Genomic DNA, 19,247 nt, shown 5'->3' with positions numbered 1-19,247 from the left:
GTAGCATTCGATAGCTTTCGTCCCTGATCACTCTGTCCTATTAAAGGGGTTATATGATGCGGATTAAATTTTTCTGCCTTTCTCATCGCATTGGAGTGTCACATGGATCTCTTGGTGCAGAACTAATCCGACTAAATCGAAGATCTGGTGAAGTTGAAATAGACTATTAGTCTCAATCCCAAGAGATATTCTGCAATTATAGCTTCTGTCCTCAGGGGAAGAGTGGAACCATCAAGGCCCCCCTAAAAGCCAACTTACGCTCATCTAGATTCCTAACACACCCGCCACCAATCTCTACATCTTGTGTGATTAAGTGGGAAGATTTGCATGGACGCCGCCCAATGTTTCACATAAAGAAATAAGGCTTTGACAGCACCCAAACTTTATTCTTTCTATTGTTCGCTGGCGCCATGCTGTGGGCAACGCTGTGTGTTTGGTTCAGAGCTGCAGTGAAACTGCACTTTGTTTGGGACACGATCATTCTTTCGTGGTAAAAAGGAGGACCAAGCAGACTAGGCCCAAAATCATCTGGGAATGGTTAAGATATTTGTATGCTACCAGCTTTGTCTCAACACTGTTTCTGTGCACAAACAGTTCAAGCGCCAAATATTCCAGATGTTCTTGTGCTGCAGGCATTTTATGGAAGGAAACTCTAAGGTACTGTTTCCCTGAGCAACCAGTAGCATCCTGCATGTGTCTGTGTATCGTACTGAATGGCCATTGGAAACATCCGGTTTTCTATGAAAGTTGAAAGGCAGTTCAAACTTCTGCAAGATCAGTGAAACTTCTGGTGCGCTTCTGATTCACAAGCCTGTAAGTACGTTTTTTTTTCATATGATTTAAATCAATTTGCCAAAAGCATGATGATTCAAGTCGGCCCAGGGGCTAGGCTTGAGGTTGTCATGTACTTGAGATGTACGTTTGATGTGCTGTTTGTTCCCAGATGTCCTCCGATCACAAATGCAGACATGGTTTTATGTTTACGCAGCGCATAGTATACAAAGCGACCGATATGCAACTGCATAAACACATGGTATAAGTCATATACCTAATCATTAATTTATGATTCCCCTACAAAGACTGGCTGCCCTCCAAAGGTTACTGGATGCAACAGATGAAGCCTTGAAAGTTCAAGCATCATGTGTTTGGAAAATGATCAGCGTGGGTCTGGCCCAACAAGTACCTCTCATTGCTCCTCAAAGTCCGGTGTATACCATGCATGTGTCTTAGCACCTACTTATGCAAGCGAGACAGGGACACATACAGGAGGCACGAAAATGCCTCAACGCATTCCATTTTCGCTGCTATTCGCTCCATAAGGGTGTATGCTGGAAGGACCATGTGCCAAAACTCTGTCATACTGGAAGCGAACGGTCCAGTGACCTGTACACCATCCTTCGTGAACGCCACCGTCCGCTGGGACTGGGCATTTTAGCGACTGAATGACACACGCCCTCCGCAAAATTTGTTATAGGCGAGCTTGGCAAATGCGCCCCCCGCCAAAATTGGTCGCCCCCATCTACGTTTTAAGCCGTCATTACGAGGGATCTGCAGGCCTTTTCCTCAACTTGGACAACAGGGAGGGGGACGGCACTTGCAAATGACAGAACCCCACAATGGCATGCAGAAAATTAAAAACTTGGCCGTCAGGGTTTCTCAGGAAGGCTTCACACAAATCATTTCTGGAAGAGAGACGCTCAAAACGGGAAGTTGTTCGTAGTAATCATGAATGGATGGTAGTAGTAGTAGTAGTAGTATTAATGATTTAAGTTTAGTTGCTGCTTAAGAATAAGTGTGCACATCAAATTATCGATCACTGACCTGGATCAAATAGGGGATTGTGTGAACTTCAAATGTTGTTTATTGGAAACGGTTTTTGCCGGAACGACTGATGTGTTAGGTTTGTCAAGTCAGGTGTTGGACTTTAATCCTTGCTTTTCTTAGTGTTTTTTTTTAAAACAGGCCTCTGCTGCTAAAAACAGTAAATACTACAAGAACAACAAACAACTTTTACAAACCAATTGCAAATAAAATCATTAAAGTATAATCTAATGAATGTTATCTATAGATCATTCAGTACCTAAATAAATGCATATGAAGTCTGTTTATTATTGCTCATAGGCTGTTTTAGTCATTTATAAAACGTTGTCAGTGCTGGCTTGTTTAGCTTAATATTGACCGTCTGCATAAAAAAAGCATTGAACATAAAAGAACAGGACAAAAAATATAGTTGATGACTAGACATGATCATTTCATGACTCTAGACACTTCTTTGTGAAGACAGTAATATAATACAGTGAATATATGTTCTTTAACCATATAAAAACAGTTGTCATGTGCGTGGGTAAAATTACAGCAACCTCTGGTGGTTCTAGTGTTAAGGCTATTAACTCTCACTCTGACTGACTCTCTTAGCAGTGGTTTTTATTTTGGTTGGTAGAGCTGATTTTATTTGAGATTATTATTTTTCCTGTTCATTCACACTATTATAGAGATGGCGTTTATTAAAGAGGAGAGTGAAGACTGGAAGATTGAAGAAACATTCAGAGTGAAACAAGAAGATACTGAGGAACACATAGGTGAGGTTTCATTCTCATTTGGTTCTTATTAAAATGTCAGTCTCTACAGAAGGTATTTTTGAAGAATGTCATGAGTTTCCTAATTTAAGTGCTTTTGTTTGACATGAAGCCTTCATGTTGAGACATGTTGAGAACACATGACCAGATAAATACTATTTCATTTGTTTAGCATTCAAAATGAAACGGTGACTCGTTCATCCAGCAGATCGCTGGTTAATGTTTTTAGTTTTCACCATAGTTTGCTACAGTCAGAAAAGTCATCTGTCAGTTTTTACCTGCACTCGTGTGAGTTCTATGCGAGTTAGTTAAAACTACGAAACAACATTGTGACTGAGTGAATTATTAGTGAAGTTGTCTTCTGCACACAAAGAAGAAAAGCCCTGCATGAACTCACACAGCGTAATGAAGCGTCCGGTTTTTCCTGATGGATCTCATATCTACAAGATGAATTTCTGTGTGCGAGGTTGCAAACGTTTTGTTCCTTTCTATGTGCGCGTTTTAAAAAAAATGCACTTAACACAAACGCGCAAGTTTGCATCCGGGGATAGTTTAAAAGAATTGGGGTCTTCGAGTCCATGTTGGAAAAAGCACAATCTTATTTTTAAAGTACCTTAGACCCACCGGGCTGCTAATACCGAACCTGAACCGCTTGTCCGAGGCACTCGTTAGAAGTTTTGGATCCGAACCCACTTGGGTTGGACTCGGGGTTTTCGGATCCAAGTGGCCCAGAGAAGACCTCTACACTGCAAGGTCTTGATGCCCAATTCTGATTTGGTTGCCTGTATCAGATTTTTTTTTAAACCATCCAGTTTACACGTTCTTTCAAATGGGACCCATATCAGATTAATCAGTTTACACTTGCCATAGCTTTCACTTTTCCTGCGTTGTTGTCATTTACACGTTCTTTCAAATGTGACAGGTTTTCACAACAAAACCTGCCCAATTTCTACTCAAAACTAGTCCAGTTGTGTTTCGAGGGGGTCCCCTGACGTTCTGGGCAGTAAATATCTTGTTATAGGGGTCGCTTTAACTAGCGGACATGAAAAACAACCCATGACTACAGTGTTAAATATAACTAGATTACAAGTTTAAATTGAAAAACATATTGTTGATATGTTGATTCACATTGACATATAAGGGCATTTCATGGTTAACTTTATTTTCAAATCGGTGGGATTAGGAGAGGTTACTAGTTTTTAGTTGTGAGAATGTCCTATTCGAACCCAAGCACCCTCCCTAAGTGTTCATGTAAGCCGCCCTAAGAGGGAAGAGGGTGCTAGTACTAGGGCTGCCCTCAACTACAGATTTTTCTGGTCGACTAGAAGTCGGGTAATTTGAAGCATTAGTCGACTAATTGCACGTTTATAATGGTTAATAAACCATTTAAATCATAATAATGATCCTTTAATTGCCTACATTGCAATAAGCACTCAAGCACATGCATAAAGCTTGCCACGGCACACCGGCAGATGTAATTATTATGATTGTGTCAGAAAAACAGTAGGGAGGTTGCATTAACATTTAAATAATTCATTGAGAAACTAGTGCTTTCTTTGTTTTCAGCTTAATAGATGAAGTTGGTGACACTGACTCGTCATCTCCGAAGTAGTGGATGCGCCTGCATGCATGTTTCATACGGACTGCATAATCTGGGAATATTTGTTTTCCATTTGAAATGGTTCATTTGAAAGTAGACATTTCACTCTCTCTCTCTCTCTATATATATATTTATATATATATATATATATATATATATATATTTTTTTTTTTTTCATATCTGGCAAACATAGGCAACACAAACATACACGGAGTTTCACACTCAAGTTCACAGAGACTGAGACAGTGTTGAAGATTTTCATATGAATTAATCAAGTGTAATCAAGGTGAATCTAGCCATTTGTATATACAGTTATTATTCCATTATAATAATATAAGCCTGTGTGTAAAAAGAAAAAAGCTTGCATAGCTGAAATATAAAGACCCTCAGATAAGAAACATCTGGAAAAATACAAGTGGGCTTTGTTCTTTACCATAACAAGTCTTGGGGTCCCCTTCTCTCTAGGGAGGAATAGAATTGTATGCATAAGGGAAACTCTAAGAAATGTATAGAACATGCCTTACCCTGTATAAACAGAAAAACTGTATAAAAGGAAAAACCAAATAACATTCAAGAGATTTCCTCTGCAGAGAATAAAGTGAAATAAAGTCTATCTTCTGGAAACAAAACCCCAAGACTGAGTGTGATTCTTCAGATCCGCGGCAGACGACACTTCAACAGCAGAAAGCGCATCCTGTTGTTTTCATTATTTTACAAAAGCACAATATTTTGTTGTTATTGTGAGTGCACCAAAATAAATGTATGGTCTTTACAGATTTGAAAGATGTATTACTCTTATCTACACTGAACAAAATTATAAACGCAACACTTTTGTTTTTGCCCCCATTTTTCATGAGCTGAACTCAAAGATCTAAGACTTTTTCTATGTACACAAAAGGCCTATTTCTCTCAAATATTGTTCACAAATCTGTCTTAATCTGTGTTAGTGAGCACATTTCCTTTGCCGAGATAATCCATCCACCTCACAGGTGTGGATATCAGATGCTTATTAGACAGCATAATTATTGCACAGGTGTGTCTTAGGCTGGCCACAATAAAAGGCCACTCTAAAATGTACAGTTTTATCATACAGCGCAATGCCACAGATGTTGCAAGTTTTGAGGGAGCATGCAATTGGCATGCTGACTGCAAGAATGTCCACCAGAGCTGTTGCCCGTGAATTGAATGTTCATTTCTCTACCATAAGCCATCTCCAAAGGTTTCAGAGAATTTGGCAGTACATCCAGTACATCCTGACTGCAGTTCGTCGACGTAACTGACTTGAGTGGGCAAATGCTCACATTCGATGGCATCTGGCACTTTGGAGAGGTGTTCTCTTCACGGATGAATCCAGTTTTCACTGTACAGGGCAGATGGCAGACAGTGTGAATGGCGTCGTGTGGGTGAGTGGTTTGCTGATGTCAACGTTGTGGATCGAGTGGCCCAAGGTGGCAGTGGGGTTATGGTATGGGCAGGCGTATGTTATGGACAACGAACACTGTGCATTCAAAATGCCATCAATAAAATGCACCTGAGATAATGTGACGAGATCCTGAGGCCCATTGTTGTGGCATTCATCCATGACCATCACCTCATGTTGCAGCATGAAAATGCACGGCCCCATGTTGCAAGGATCTATACACAATTCCTGGAAGCTGAAAACATCCCAGTTCTTGCATGGTCAGCATACTCACAGGACATGTCACCCATTAAGTATGTTTGGGATGCTCTGGATCAAAGTATACGACAGCGTTCCTGTTCCTGCCAATATCCAGCAACTTCACACAGCCATTGAAGTGGAGTGGACCAACATTCCACAGGCCACAGTCAACAACCTGATCAACTCTATGCGAAGGAGATGTGTTGCACTGCGTGAGGCAAATGGTGGTCACACCACATACTGACTGGTTTTCAGACCCCCCAATACAGTAAAAACTGCACGTTTTAGAGTGGCCTTTTATTGTGGCCAGCCTAAGGCACACCCGTGCAATAATCATGCGGTCTAATCAGCATCTTGATATGCCACACCTGTGAGGTGAATGGATTATCTCGCCAAAGGAGAAGTGCTCACTAACACAGATTTAGACAGATTTGTGAACAATATTTGAGAAAAATAGACCTTTTGTGTACATAGAAAAAATCATAGATCTTTGAGTTCAATTCATGAAAAATGGGGGCAAAAACAAAAGTGTTGCGTTTATAATTTTGTTCGGTGTATATGACAAAAAATGAGGGATTATTTAAGATCAAGTGAGTGCACCAGTGCCTCCATCTGTCCTGCATCGAGCGCTACTGTTCAACTTCCACTCTTCACAAAGACACTGAATAGCACACATTTCTCTAGGTTAACATTAGATTGAGCATCCATGTAAAGTTGCTAATACCTATATATGAAATGAAAGGTGAGCATTTGGATGTCCTGTCCGATGTACTACCACATAGACTAGCCGTAAACGGTCTGCGTGACTTCCCCAATGTGGATTTTTTTTTTTTTTCTGCGAGTATTAAAATTTTGGTCGACGAAGCCGTTCTGGTTGATTAACGGTTAGTCGACTAATAGGGGGAAGCAGCCCTAGCTAGTACATATGTATATTTGTTATGATACTGAAGATTATATGATTTTGTACGTTATTATTTAAGTTGTGTTAATACTCTGTTAATCATAGAGTGGTGGGGAATCCAGTTTAAAAGCCAAACCTGTGTATCTGTTCAGTGTAGGGATGCATTGATCCGATACTTGGGATCGGGATCGGCTTCAATACTGGCATTTTTTGCTGATCGGGTATCGAACAAACGAGACCGATCCAAATCTGATATTGTGCGTATACTATTCTGTGTTATTGTTGAGCCACATGAAAAGCACAAACACATTATAAAGCACCAAAACATTTTCGTGCACATATTTCAAGTGTTCTAAAACTGTTCCATAGTTCAGTGTGAGGTACAGATTAATATTGAAGACATTCTGAAAAAATGGTATCGTTGCATCCCTAGTTCATTGTGGGTTGTAGTTGGAGGCAAATATTTGAGTTTCTTGTGCAGTACCTTTTTGTGGAAGGTTTTAAAAGCAAAGTGCTGTGTTATATATTTTAGTAAAATTTCCCCCTTTTCTGTCTATTTTTACATATTTTGTCCACTTTTGATGCACTATACATAGACTCTGAATAGTTAATGGACATTGTGCCATAAAACCACCTTTGAACAAGAAGAGCTGTTGCGGCCTTGCCATCATTTTCTTGTGACCAATTTTCCATCATGCCTCATCACACTCGTGATTTTCCTCATGGATTTGCTCCTGAAGGTCATAAGGTGTCTCTTCGATCATTAATCTTGGTTTGCTTGCCCCAAATTTGACAGTGGCCTTTCTGAGTTAAAATTATCTCTTTTGTTTTAATGTTGCAAGCTATTCAAAGCTGTAAAAAAGTTGGGTAGGCTTACTTCAGGCTGGCTGGTGCTAGGATCTGATTTATGATATCCATGTTTGCTTGGGCCTCTTTGTGGAATTCAGGTTTGTGGTTCAACACTGTTCTGATCGAATCTTAAATTGTCTGATTCTCTCTGATACACTACATCATGCTGTCCAAGAGAATGTTGTGCTGGAAATAAACCAGCTCTCCTTTGAACAAGCTGTTTTGCATAGCATTTGATAACTACCAGGTTGAAAGTTTGAAAGCAAAGTGTTTCTGAGATTACAGAAAACACCTTTTTTCAGTAGATTTAGATGCATTATCTTGGTTTTGATGTCTGTTTCTATGTGCCATTAAACTGGTTTTGTATGTTTTTTTTTTCACTTTAGACCTGATTGAGGAGAGTCAAGAGCAGAAGGATATGGAAGAGAAAGAGCAGAATGAGAAAGATCATGATTTCAAAATTGGAGAAAAATCCATACAGACTAAAAAGTGCTCTTCTCAAAAAAGTGACCAGAAGTTTGAATCTAAGAACTTTTTTACCTGTCAGCAGTGTGGGAAGAGTTTCACTACCAATAAAAGCCTTAAAATACACATGAGAATTCACACTGGAGAAAACCTTTACATCTGTCAACAGTGTGGAAAGAGTTTCAATCAAAAAGGAAACCTTGAAATCCACATGAGAGTTCACTCTGGAGAGAAGCCTTACACTTGCACTCAGTGTGGAAAGAGTTTTACTCATGAAAGCACCTTTAAGGTCCACATGAGGATTCACTCTGGAAAGAAGCCTTACACTTGCACTCAGTGCAGAAGAGTTTTACTCATAAAAACACCTTTAATTACCACATGAGAAGTCACACAGGAGAGAAGCTGTTCACATGTGATCAATGTGGAAAGAGCTTTGTGACAGAACAAACCCGTAGATATCACATGACCATTCACACCGGAGAGAAACAGTTCATATGTGGTCAGTGTGGAAAAAGTTTCGCACATAAAGTAGGCCTAAATTACCACATGAGAATTCACACAGGAGAGAACTGTTTTATATGTCAGCTATGTGGAAAAAGTTTTAGACATAAATATAGATTCAAAACTCACACGAGAGTTCACCTGCAAATCTGAGTGAACGTTCACTGCTGCTGAGTGTGGGCCAAATCTGATTGTACGCCTTTTATTTTCATCATTCACCTCTATCTACATTATCCACCTACATCCTGAGTGAACGTTCACTGCTGCTGAGTGTGGGCCAAAGTTTTTCAAGTAATAAGCATTTATATTTACATCCAGTGTTGCCAAATTCTTTTAATGGAAAGTAGCTAAAGCCATCTTGAAAAGTCGCTAGATGACGTCATGTGCTAATTAGCATATTCATTACATCATTGCATTGTAGTGCCTTTTACATTTGTTTGCCTCTCTGTGCTCGTACTGTATTTTAATGCAGCCAAATTTTCAAAACTGTTTTCATTTATATGCTTTACTGTTTCTGTTGTCAGACAACGGGACGAATATGAAATAGTGACTGAAATGCGGCCCTTTAAGACTACACAGCTCTCCCTTTCAAGACGTTAATCTGCACAAAAATCCTGATTTATAATTTAATCATCGTCTGATAAAATCAAATACACATAAGACGTGAAAAAGGCATATACTATAGTAATTTATAGTAAATACTGTAGTGTTTTTGAACCATACTAGAGTAAAGTGTATTATACTAAATATATTATAGTATTCACAACACTTAATGAATGCTACAGCATACTGTTGTATTAACTATAGTGAACTGATAAACTGTAATAAGTACTGTAGTATACTTTAGTTTTTACTACTGCAATAAACTACAGTTTACAGTATAATATACTCTATAGTTGTAGAAAACGTCATACAGTATTCAAAGTAATTTGTTTATATTACTATAGTTATGTTACCACAGCAACTATAGAATTACCACAACAAATTAATTCAAGAACTTTACTATAGTATGGTTCAAAAACACTATAGTATTTACTATAAATTACTATAGTATTTTTTCATGTGGGTTGTGCTGTGATTTCGGCTATATGTGCATGTTAAATGACTAAGGTTTGTCCATTAGACAAAGAACATTTTACATTGATGTGAAAGTATTCAAGGCGGAATGTAAGAGTCGCCAGAAGTCTCCAATAACACCAGAAAAAGTCATTAGATTTGTCGCAAGTCGCTTTTTCGAAATGTGTCGCTAGATGGGTCTGAAAACTCGCCCAAAAATATCGACAAATTCACCAAGTTGGCAACACTTTTTACATCTAGTCATTTAACAGACCCTTTTTTCCAAATCAACTTCGAAATTTTGTAAGAAACATTTTTTTAAATAAATAAAAAATAAAAGTGAATAGAATAGAAAAGAAAAGGAATATAGAACATATTTGTGGTAGACTGCCCTATAACTTTGATTGTATAAAGCAGGCACATTGAAATGGCGGACCGTAGTGTTTTTTTTTTTGTTTGTTTTTTTTAATTTAGAGTGCAGCATGCTTCATAAGCGTTACAATACATACAAGTGTTGAGATACTTTTGTTTTGATCGCTACTGTAGAGAAGATGTGTTATACCCAATCTGTGTAAACTTTTATCCCAGTACTTGTTGCTTAAATGTCTGTAACACAGAAATAATAATGTGTGGTAGAAAAGACGGTGTTGCTCTTTCTGGATCAGCAGCAGCATGAATGATGCATTAACATGGGCAGCGACAAAACGTGCTTCTCATGCTCCTCTGCCACTCGCGATGTGAAAGTCATAATAGACATGACTGAATCATTGTCATTCAGGAATAAGATCGTGTGGGTGTTTTGAATTGAGATTGTGATCTTTAAATGATTAATTGTTCAGCTCTAATGTAACACACTGCAAAATGTTTTGCTAGGATATCATCACGTTCTCACGAGACCAGTCTGATCTCACGAGACACATCGGATCTCGCGCCACAAGATCTCATCACATCCCTAGTAATTATTGATTAACACTTAACTCACTACTGCTAACTACAAAGGAATATGTTAACTAATCAGTATGTTATACAATTTTATGATAATTATTGATTTGGCTAAATATTCTGGTGTACCTCCTGAAGAACTACTATTAATTATCTGCAAGTTAAGGTTCAAGAAAAATAACTATGAAATAACTACTAATGAAAAGGTTTATGCAAATAGTCACTCTAATAATCAGGCTGTTTGCCCCAAAATAAAGTCACTTGAGTAAAAGTATAGCCCCAAAAATATTACTCCAGTAAAATTAAAAGTAAGCCTATTCATTTTTAAAAAATTACTTGACTAAAAGGACAAGTACAAAAGTACTACTACAGTAGCAACTTTGTTACAGTCCACTACTACTATTATTAGCCTATAATGGAAATGAAATATGCATTTTGTTTGCTTTTAATTGTTTTACTTTTATAAAATGTTTGTTAATTTAGTTTAAATGTGGGCAGTATACATGTTAAAATGGAATAAAATATGCTGTATTAAGAAATTTTTCATCTGAAATAAAGATCATAAACAAGTTGTGTTGTGTATTTTACAAAGATTATGATTAGTTTTATAGGTTTTTTTAGAGTGCAAATTTGATTTGAGTCAAAATGAGTGTAGTAATTATTATTTACTAATAGGTTCACTTTAGAATTTACAGTTTTCAGGGTTCTAAGTAATTCTTGCAGGAATTATCTAATAATTCTTGATTAATTACTAGTTAATGGTTCCTGTATTTTCACTTAGCCTCATTTGATAATTCTTTATTAAATTACTTCCTTGTCCTTACATTTATGAATTAAATTAATGGTAATGTGGTATATGCTGAGGAGGCACACATACAGTACTGTATATAAAATATAAAAACTAAGGTAAGTTATCGCAAGGCACAGGAGTGATATTGGGGTTCCTATCGGAATCTGATTTCTTACAAAACACACAAAGAATTCACTACACAGGCAAAACCTCTATAAAATGTATTGCATTCATTAATATTGCATTTTCATACTACTACTGCTAATAACATTTATATGAAAGGGTCACAACTCAATGTAATTGTAATTAGTAGTTAGTTATTTTACTTGAACCTTAACTAGTAGACAATTAACAGTAGTTCTCCAGGAGGTATGACAATACTTTAATTATTGATTAGCTAACTGTTACTTAACACTATCATAAAGTTGTATTACATACTGATTAGTTAACACAGCTTCTTAGTAGTTAAGATTTCTATAAATTTCTCATTATAATGCTGTTTATGGCAGATTTGTGCTATATTTTCATCTACATTATCAAGTGATTCCTAAAATCGCCTGCGCGTTTTCGAAGCCATATAAAGTATGAAAACAATTTTAATTGAAGTATGCTAACTGGTGAACAAATATGACAAAAAAAGCACTGCTGCATTATTATAACATCGGTATTTTTAAAAAAACAAAACATTTAAAAGTAATATGACCATCTCAAATAACGGGCATAGCATTTTAGCATTAAATTAAACACTGGTAATTTGCAGCACATTCAGCATGTTCATAAATGTTTAAGGGGGTCATATGATGCTTTTGTATTGGTGTAAACAATATGCTGACATGCTTTAATGTTCAAAAAACACATTATTTTTCAAATACTGTACTGTACATTATTGTAGGTCTTCTACTGTTGGGCTGTCAAAACTGTTTTGAAGATTCGTCAAATTTAAAATAAAAATCCACATTCGAATGCAAAAATGTTGCATTAAAATTTTAAAGGGGTCATTTGATGCTGCCCCCAGGTGATCCACAGTGCAAAGTTGATGTATTTTCTCAGCGACCAGCACGGATCAGCCCCAGGCATGACGAAGCGGATTTATCCTCTTTTGGAAGGCCAAACAAAGTAGTTTCTTTCACAGTGAAACAACGTGTCTATAGACGACATGGCAGCGGCGGCAACAACAATACTACAATGAGTCATAAAAGGTACACCTTCTTTGCTTTGCGTGGAACATCTGTGCAGCATTATCTTCCCACATAGTGATGTAGAGATGTGGGGGCGTGTTAGAACGAGCTGTTTTCCAAGGGGGTGTGGACGAGTCCTAACTTTTATAAATAGTAATATCTCTTTGGATTTGAGACTTTAGTCTTTTGCGAACTTCACAGATCTTCTTTATTCACCAAGAGCTTGTAACACTACAAAGAGAAAGGAAAATTTGAAATCGCATCATATGACCCCTTTAAGTGTGCGTTAAGGAGGCCGCCTTTTCAGTGGTGCACGAGATGCAATGACGATGTAGGTGTCGCTGCATTATAATGAATTTATCTTGTCCAGTTGAAGCTACTAGATGCGGTGCTGCTGCGTTATTGATTACAAACCATTGCAGGGAAAGAAGAACATCAAGCGGAGAAGATATTGTTTACGTCACAACTGAAACCAAGCCATTCACACAGAGGGGCTTCTACTGTTTACACTGGCATCTCGCCACAGAGAACCGCATGTTTAGAAAGCCATGTAAAAATGAATGACACTTTTGAACAGACATATCTCGACGTGATCAAATGGCATGTTTTTTTCCCCTGAATCCCACTGCCGATTCATGTTTTATAAATAAAATAAAACGAATGTGGTACTCTGTGCGTGATAGGCTTTCGGCCCTTTGTTATTAAACTATGAATACATACGTGATGCTGGTTTTTTGTTTTATAGTTGTTTAAGCAACTTAATTATTATGATATGTAAACATTATTTTAAACATTATACACTTTTTTTCACAGATAGTCATGTTATCCTTATGTTTGATTTGCCCTCTTATGGCCTCAGGAGAAAAGCCAAAAGCTTTTCTTTACCCTAACTGAAATTATGCATTATAAATTGAATATAATTCATATTTTGATAATGTTAAAGCATAAAATTCAAATGTAGTTTTTCAGTCATTTTGACAGCCCTAATGCCCCGCCTCTCTCAAAGGCGTCGTTTTCTACAACTTTTTCTACTTCTTCTGACAAGCGCAGTCTGCTCTGATTGGCCAACTGACCCAGTGCATTGTGATTGGCTGAACACCACAAGCCATCATCAGAAATATACAAGTGTGGATGCAGCCATCATGCAAAAATAAAGGTTTCCACAGAGGTGACTGTTAATGCGGTATTCTTAGCGACCCGTTATAGATTTATTTCACGTGAATACTAGGACTGGGCAGATCAGTGAATAAGCCATTGATGAAAATGAAACTGTAAAGGATTAATTAATCAATATATCAAAAAAAATTGGATTTAGTTAGAAAATAAAGTTATTTTAATTGTTTTTGGCTCGGACTTTTACGGAAGTGCATTGACGCGGCTCTCATCCCCTCTGGACAGATGGGAGTTTGCATACTGAAGTACCTCGGCGACTGGCTCATTTTGGCCCAGTCGGAGGTAGAGCTGGTGGCTCACAGATCCCTGTTCTCATTGCCCAATCTATTTTTCAAAAGTCAAGGATGCTCTGGCCCACGACTGGCCCAGTCTACTCCTCTATGCTTTCCCCTTGATTGCTCTGATTCCCCAGGTCATCAGATGAATCAAGGAGGGCTTCTTGTCTTCATTTTGGGCCTGGCAACTCCAAGGTTGTCCTGAAGCCAAGGCACTGGTAACGGTCCCCGAGGTTCTCTCCACTCCGTACAGAGACCAGATTGTTGTTCTCTCTGCACTTCCTCCTTCTTAGGATGATCAAGAAGTTGAACTCTTTACTCTGCCCTGTCAGGGCCCTAAGAGCCTACATTTGACCGTTTCGCATTTCATTTAGACAGTCGGAACAGCTTCTTTTTGTGTGCTTCGGAGGCTGCAGCAAAGGTCATTCGGTGGCCCTCTCGAAGCCCAGGCTATCCAGATGGACAGTGGATGTGATAGCTCTTGCCTACTCATCTCCTCCGGGCTTCAATGTCCGATAAGAGTTAGAGCACACTCCACAAGGAGCATGGCGTCCTTGTGGGTGTGGTCTAGTGGCATGTCTATCTCAGAAATCTGTGCGGCAGCTGGCTGAGCCTCGCCGTCCACATTTGCCAGTTTCTACAACCTGGATGTTCCTGCGCTACAAACGCAGGTCCTGTCGGCATAAGCCCACCGTCATGGTCGGCTTTTGCTTCTTGTCCAGCCTAGAATCCCGACTTTGTCGACGGGTCCCTGGTTGTTAGTCTCATCCTCTAATACGTTCTCAGGCCCCTTGGGCACCTGAACTGTCGGAGGGTCAACAAGATGACTGATGTCAGGATCTACATCCCTGACTGGTTTGTGATACTTTACATCTTCGTTAATAGCCCTTCTCAGTACTCTGGGCAAACACCCGGTCATCCTTCCTGATAGCACGGCGTGATTGTATTGTCCCAGTAGCATCTAGCCTAATGTCATACGACGCAGTATGAATGTAGTACCCATTGGTTCGTTTCATCGAACTCCACGAACCAATGGTCATGCAGTTTCACTGCGTGATTGAAAAAGACTTCAGTTATTTTCCCTGTAGCGTCTAGCCTAACGGCATACGACGCAGTACGAGTGTAGTATCTAAGGGGAACCGAGGGTTACGTTAATAACAGAGTACGTTTTACATTATAATCCTATGTAAAAAGTCCATAGCGCTTTTTAAAATGCCACCGCCAGAGTCTTTTTTCTGCAGCTCAGAGCATCTTGGGTTTTGAGCCCCTTTAATTTGCATTTGGGAACGCAACATTTGTCATTAGAAAACGTTTATAAATCTGTTTGTTGTTTACAAAGAGAAGTTTCACTGTCACATAATCCGTTCAGAAAAACATTCTAATATTTAGATTTTCTGCTAAAGACAACATTTGATTATTATCAATTTTAAACACAGCTTTGCCGCTTAATATTTTTGTGGAAACAATGATACAACTCCGACATGGTTGTATAAAATTAAAAAAAAAAAGTTTCAACATGCCATGAAAGCGAGAAAAGTGAGTGAAGACATTTAAAATGATTTACTATACAATTATTATTTTTCCTGTTGGGATTTTAAATATTGAAGAGTTCATTTGCAAAAAGAGATAACTCAGTTTTTACTCATTTTTCAAAAATCATGTTTTTCATAGTGCACTCCAATTACTCTCAAATCAAACTGCAGATTGGGTTATTGTTTGACTTAGGTTCAAAAATACAAAACACAGTAGCTAACACAATAAAAACATGATAAAAAAACATGATTTTTGGAAAATGTACAATACACTTGAGTTTATCCGTTTTTTTACAAACTAAACTCTACCCATGTAGACTTTTAGTATTTTCTTTCAGATTATCCCAAACACTGCGATGTATTATTAGAAACACTCTTTTATAAGGGTGTTGGGACCAAGTTTGATTAATAAACAGTTCCATGTTTATGTTTAATTTGATTAGAATTTGATTGTTATTTTAAATTGTGATTATCTGGTGTTGCACGATTCATTTATAAAGTCAAATTTTATAATTTTGCACAACTAATATAACTCATTATCTTATTGTTTCAATTGTTTATTTTTGTTTTTGAATATCTGTGGCCCTAACAAAGATTTAATTGAATTGACAAGCTTGCTATAAATGGTTTCCCACTTTAAAACCCTGACCCTCTTTTGCCCTTTAGAGAGAATCTTAAATGATGTGCTGCACACATGTTCTTTCATCGTAGCAGTTATTTTTTAGATTAACCTGGTTTTTTATATATGTATTTCAAAAAGAATAAAACTCTGAAAACGTTTTATTTTTTTGAATGGTTTACTTTTGTAAAATTTCCAGCACTTCTGACATTTGCGTTTGAACAGGATGTTTTATTATTATTATTATTATTATTATTATTAGAAACTAAAACAACAAAAACAGAAAAATTGTGTCTGAAGGACTTTTTTAATTTTGGTGTGTGATGTGACACGTCATAAGGCTAGAGCGCCGCGCTCCTGCATCGGTGATTCGGCTGAAGAAAGGTTTGTTTAACTTTCAAAGTTTTTAAGTCAAGGCTAATGATGTAAAATTGCTTTATTTAGTTATTTATTTTATTAGAATGTAACGTCTGTAGTGTTTCATCTAATATTAGCCGGCACGTTATTGTTGTTGCCAACTCTCACGCTTTTGTGTGATACACACACAGGTCGGGCTCACTTTCGCGGCACATTCAAATCTCACACCTGCAACCCTGCTAGCGATATAAAAACTAGGTCTTTTGTAAGTTTTAAATACTAAATTTCCATAACAATAAATACCTGGTTGGCGCGCACGTAATTGGTCAGTAAAGCGTAACATGTAGCGCTTCAGTTTGAAGCCAGAGCCACGTGAAAAACAGCTGCGACAAGCTTTGAATCTCGCCGCGTGAGAGGGTATTATCCTGCACACGAACTTTGGACGCAGTGCATAGGACCCGAGTTGTTTTTTCTGTTGACGCGGTCGCCCACCCATACCGTACTGGATCAAACAATAATGAAGCTTGGAGCGACGTGAGCAGGAATTCAGACGGTGAGTACCGATATTTAAAGTAAGTTATATTTTATAAACGTTATAACTGTGCTAAGTTTACATATAGTGAGGAACTGGTAACTATGAAGTCCCAACCAAAAAACAAAAAAAAAAAAAAAAAAAAAAAATAATTAATTCCCCACCCTAATTTTAGAGATTCGTGCGCTAGTTTTATTAATTACTACGACTACGACGCCTTAGTCGGCCTTGATTCATAAATCCTGACGAAGTAGATCATAGTGAACCTTAGCTCCCGCACATTAATTATAAAACCTTATCAGCCATGACACGATCATGAGTTGATGTAAGAGGTTTTGTAAGATTTACATGCCTGCAGCTTAAATGTCGCAGTGGTGAATACTGGCTAAATAATCTCGTTTTAAAAACCATATATTAACTATAAAATATCTTTGTCTAATTAAAACTCACTGACTGCCTGTTGTATTGGCATTGTTGTTGGCAATGATGAATGGTTCCATTGTTTATCTATGTCGTTTTCTTTCGTCGATGTTCGTTCTGCATGGGCGAATATGAATTGATTTTAATGGATTTGGTTAGGCTCACTTGTAGGTACATGATGATTAAAAAAAGGCCCGAGTGGATATTTTACCTGATCTCAAAATATTCTAACAAGTCTTGCCTTTTCTGGTTCCAGATTATCATTTCAGGTCTAGAGTATAGGATTAACTATTTTTGCACAATGCCTAGTGCATACCATTTTGCCTACTGCGATATTTCTGTTATCACAAAAGTGATTGTTCTCTGCTAACTATTTCATTGCAAGTGGGAAGAATTTAGATAAAAATTGAAAACAATTGCGGAAAGCATTTTTCCAATTGGTTGGTTAAGTGCTCTTATGTACTTACACAGTTGAAGTTTTTGTAATATAGGATGGCAGATACCTGATCCTTCTGTTCTGGCCTTCTCTCTAAAAACTCCCACAATGCGTAAGTTTTAAATCAGATTATATTTCGTTGCGAAATATGTTGGGCATATGTATAAACAAATGTTTCTATGTATCTCTCATCTCTCGTCTGTTTCCGCTTCGCCGTTCTCCCCCCTCCGCGTTCGTTGGTGGGGTCTTTCTTAGAGTCTATTAAGGCTACACTCCATTCCTTATCCATGCAGCAACTGTATGGAAAAGGGTTTCGCTTTGGTTGCTGTATTGTCTGCGATAAAGATTATATATAGCAATGGAGAGAGCGCCTCGGTACCTCTGGCGTGGGTTAGACAATACTCTTTTAAACAACACCTGCTGCCTCAACGAACTCAGTATGCGCTTCCCATAGCCCTTGCCGGGGGGTTCATTTATACGCCACACACAACATAGCAAAAAGAGTTAGCTGCTGCTTGACTTCTTCTCATTGTGGAACGGACAATACAAGCACTAAGAGGAGTGTTGCTGGCCGCTAGAACGACTAGGCGGACCATCACCTATCTAGGCCTAGCTACGACCATGCAAGGTACCGTAGGCGACGCAGGTAGAGAGCCATAGCATGTCGATACCGTCGAAGAAGTACGTAAGTCCAGGATGCATTGTAGCTCTTAAGGGACACACAATTTTTGACGTACTCAAAAAAAAAAATTATGGTTTGGGGGGTGGGCTGTTTCCTCTCCAAATTTATCCTTTAAAATATAAGTATTGTTTGATGCAAAGTTGATTTCATCACCCATGACTCCATATAAAGTGTCACATGTCCTTTAGACAGCATTCTACATATATGAGTTATTATGAAAATAATCAACAGTTGATCTGCCAACCAGTGTTTGGAAGCGCGATTACTTTTTTTCAGGATTTCTTTGATGAGAAAGATTAAAAGATACAGCATTATTCAAAAGATGAATCTTTTCTAACATATACAATCTTTGCTATCACTTCTTAACAATTAACACAAATCCTGGCTGAATAAAGGTTTAATTTCTTTCAAAAAAAGAAAAATGGAAATTTACCGACCCCAAACATTTGAACAGTAGTGTATATTGTTAATGATAACTATTTCAGTGAAGTGGAAGAATTTAATAGAAAGATTGACAAACAATTGAGGAAAGAATTTTTCAATTGGTGGGTATTGCTCTTATTTACTTACACATTTGAAGTTTGTAATTAGATGTCAGTAACATGAATATTCTGTCTGGCTTTCTCTCTAAAACTCCAACAATGCGTAAGTGTTAAATCAGATATATATCAGTTGAATATGTTAAACAAATATTTCTTATTTA

The 19,247-nt window shown here is 37.8% G+C and overlaps 1 protein-coding gene across 1 annotated transcript; it reads left to right on the top strand.

The window, feature by feature from the left end:
* The first annotated feature begins 2,447 nt into the window (after positions 1-2,447).
* Positions 2,448-8,790, top strand: LOC122144102 (gastrula zinc finger protein XlCGF49.1-like). Its single transcript, XM_042754743.1, has 2 exons — positions 2,448-2,579; positions 7,973-8,790. The coding sequence occupies exons 1-2, from the start codon at positions 2,495-2,497 to the stop codon at positions 8,431-8,433; spliced, it is 546 nt and encodes a 181-aa protein (XP_042610677.1). The 5' UTR covers positions 2,448-2,494; the 3' UTR covers positions 8,434-8,790.
* The last annotated feature ends 10,457 nt before the right edge of the window (positions 8,791-19,247 follow it).

The sequence above is a fragment of the Cyprinus carpio genome, unplaced genomic scaffold (assembly GCF_018340385.1).
Source record: "Cyprinus carpio isolate SPL01 unplaced genomic scaffold, ASM1834038v1 S000006586, whole genome shotgun sequence".
Lineage (NCBI taxonomy): Eukaryota > Metazoa > Chordata > Actinopteri > Cypriniformes > Cyprinidae > Cyprinus > Cyprinus carpio.
Note: the sequence above shows the minus strand (reverse complement) of the source record. Positions and strands in the feature narration are given on the sequence as shown.

What these genes read in the sequence shown, in the direction of transcription:
- LOC122144102 (XM_042754743.1), top strand. Translation starts at nt 2,495, where the DNA reads ATGGCGTTTATTAAAGAGGAGAGTGAAGACTGGAAGATTGAAGAAACA. An exon ending in AGATACTGAGGAACACATAG is followed by an intron (nt 2,580 to 7,972) that starts GTGAGGTTTCAT and finishes TTTTCACTTTAG; the next exon opens with ACCTGATTGAGGAGAGTCAA.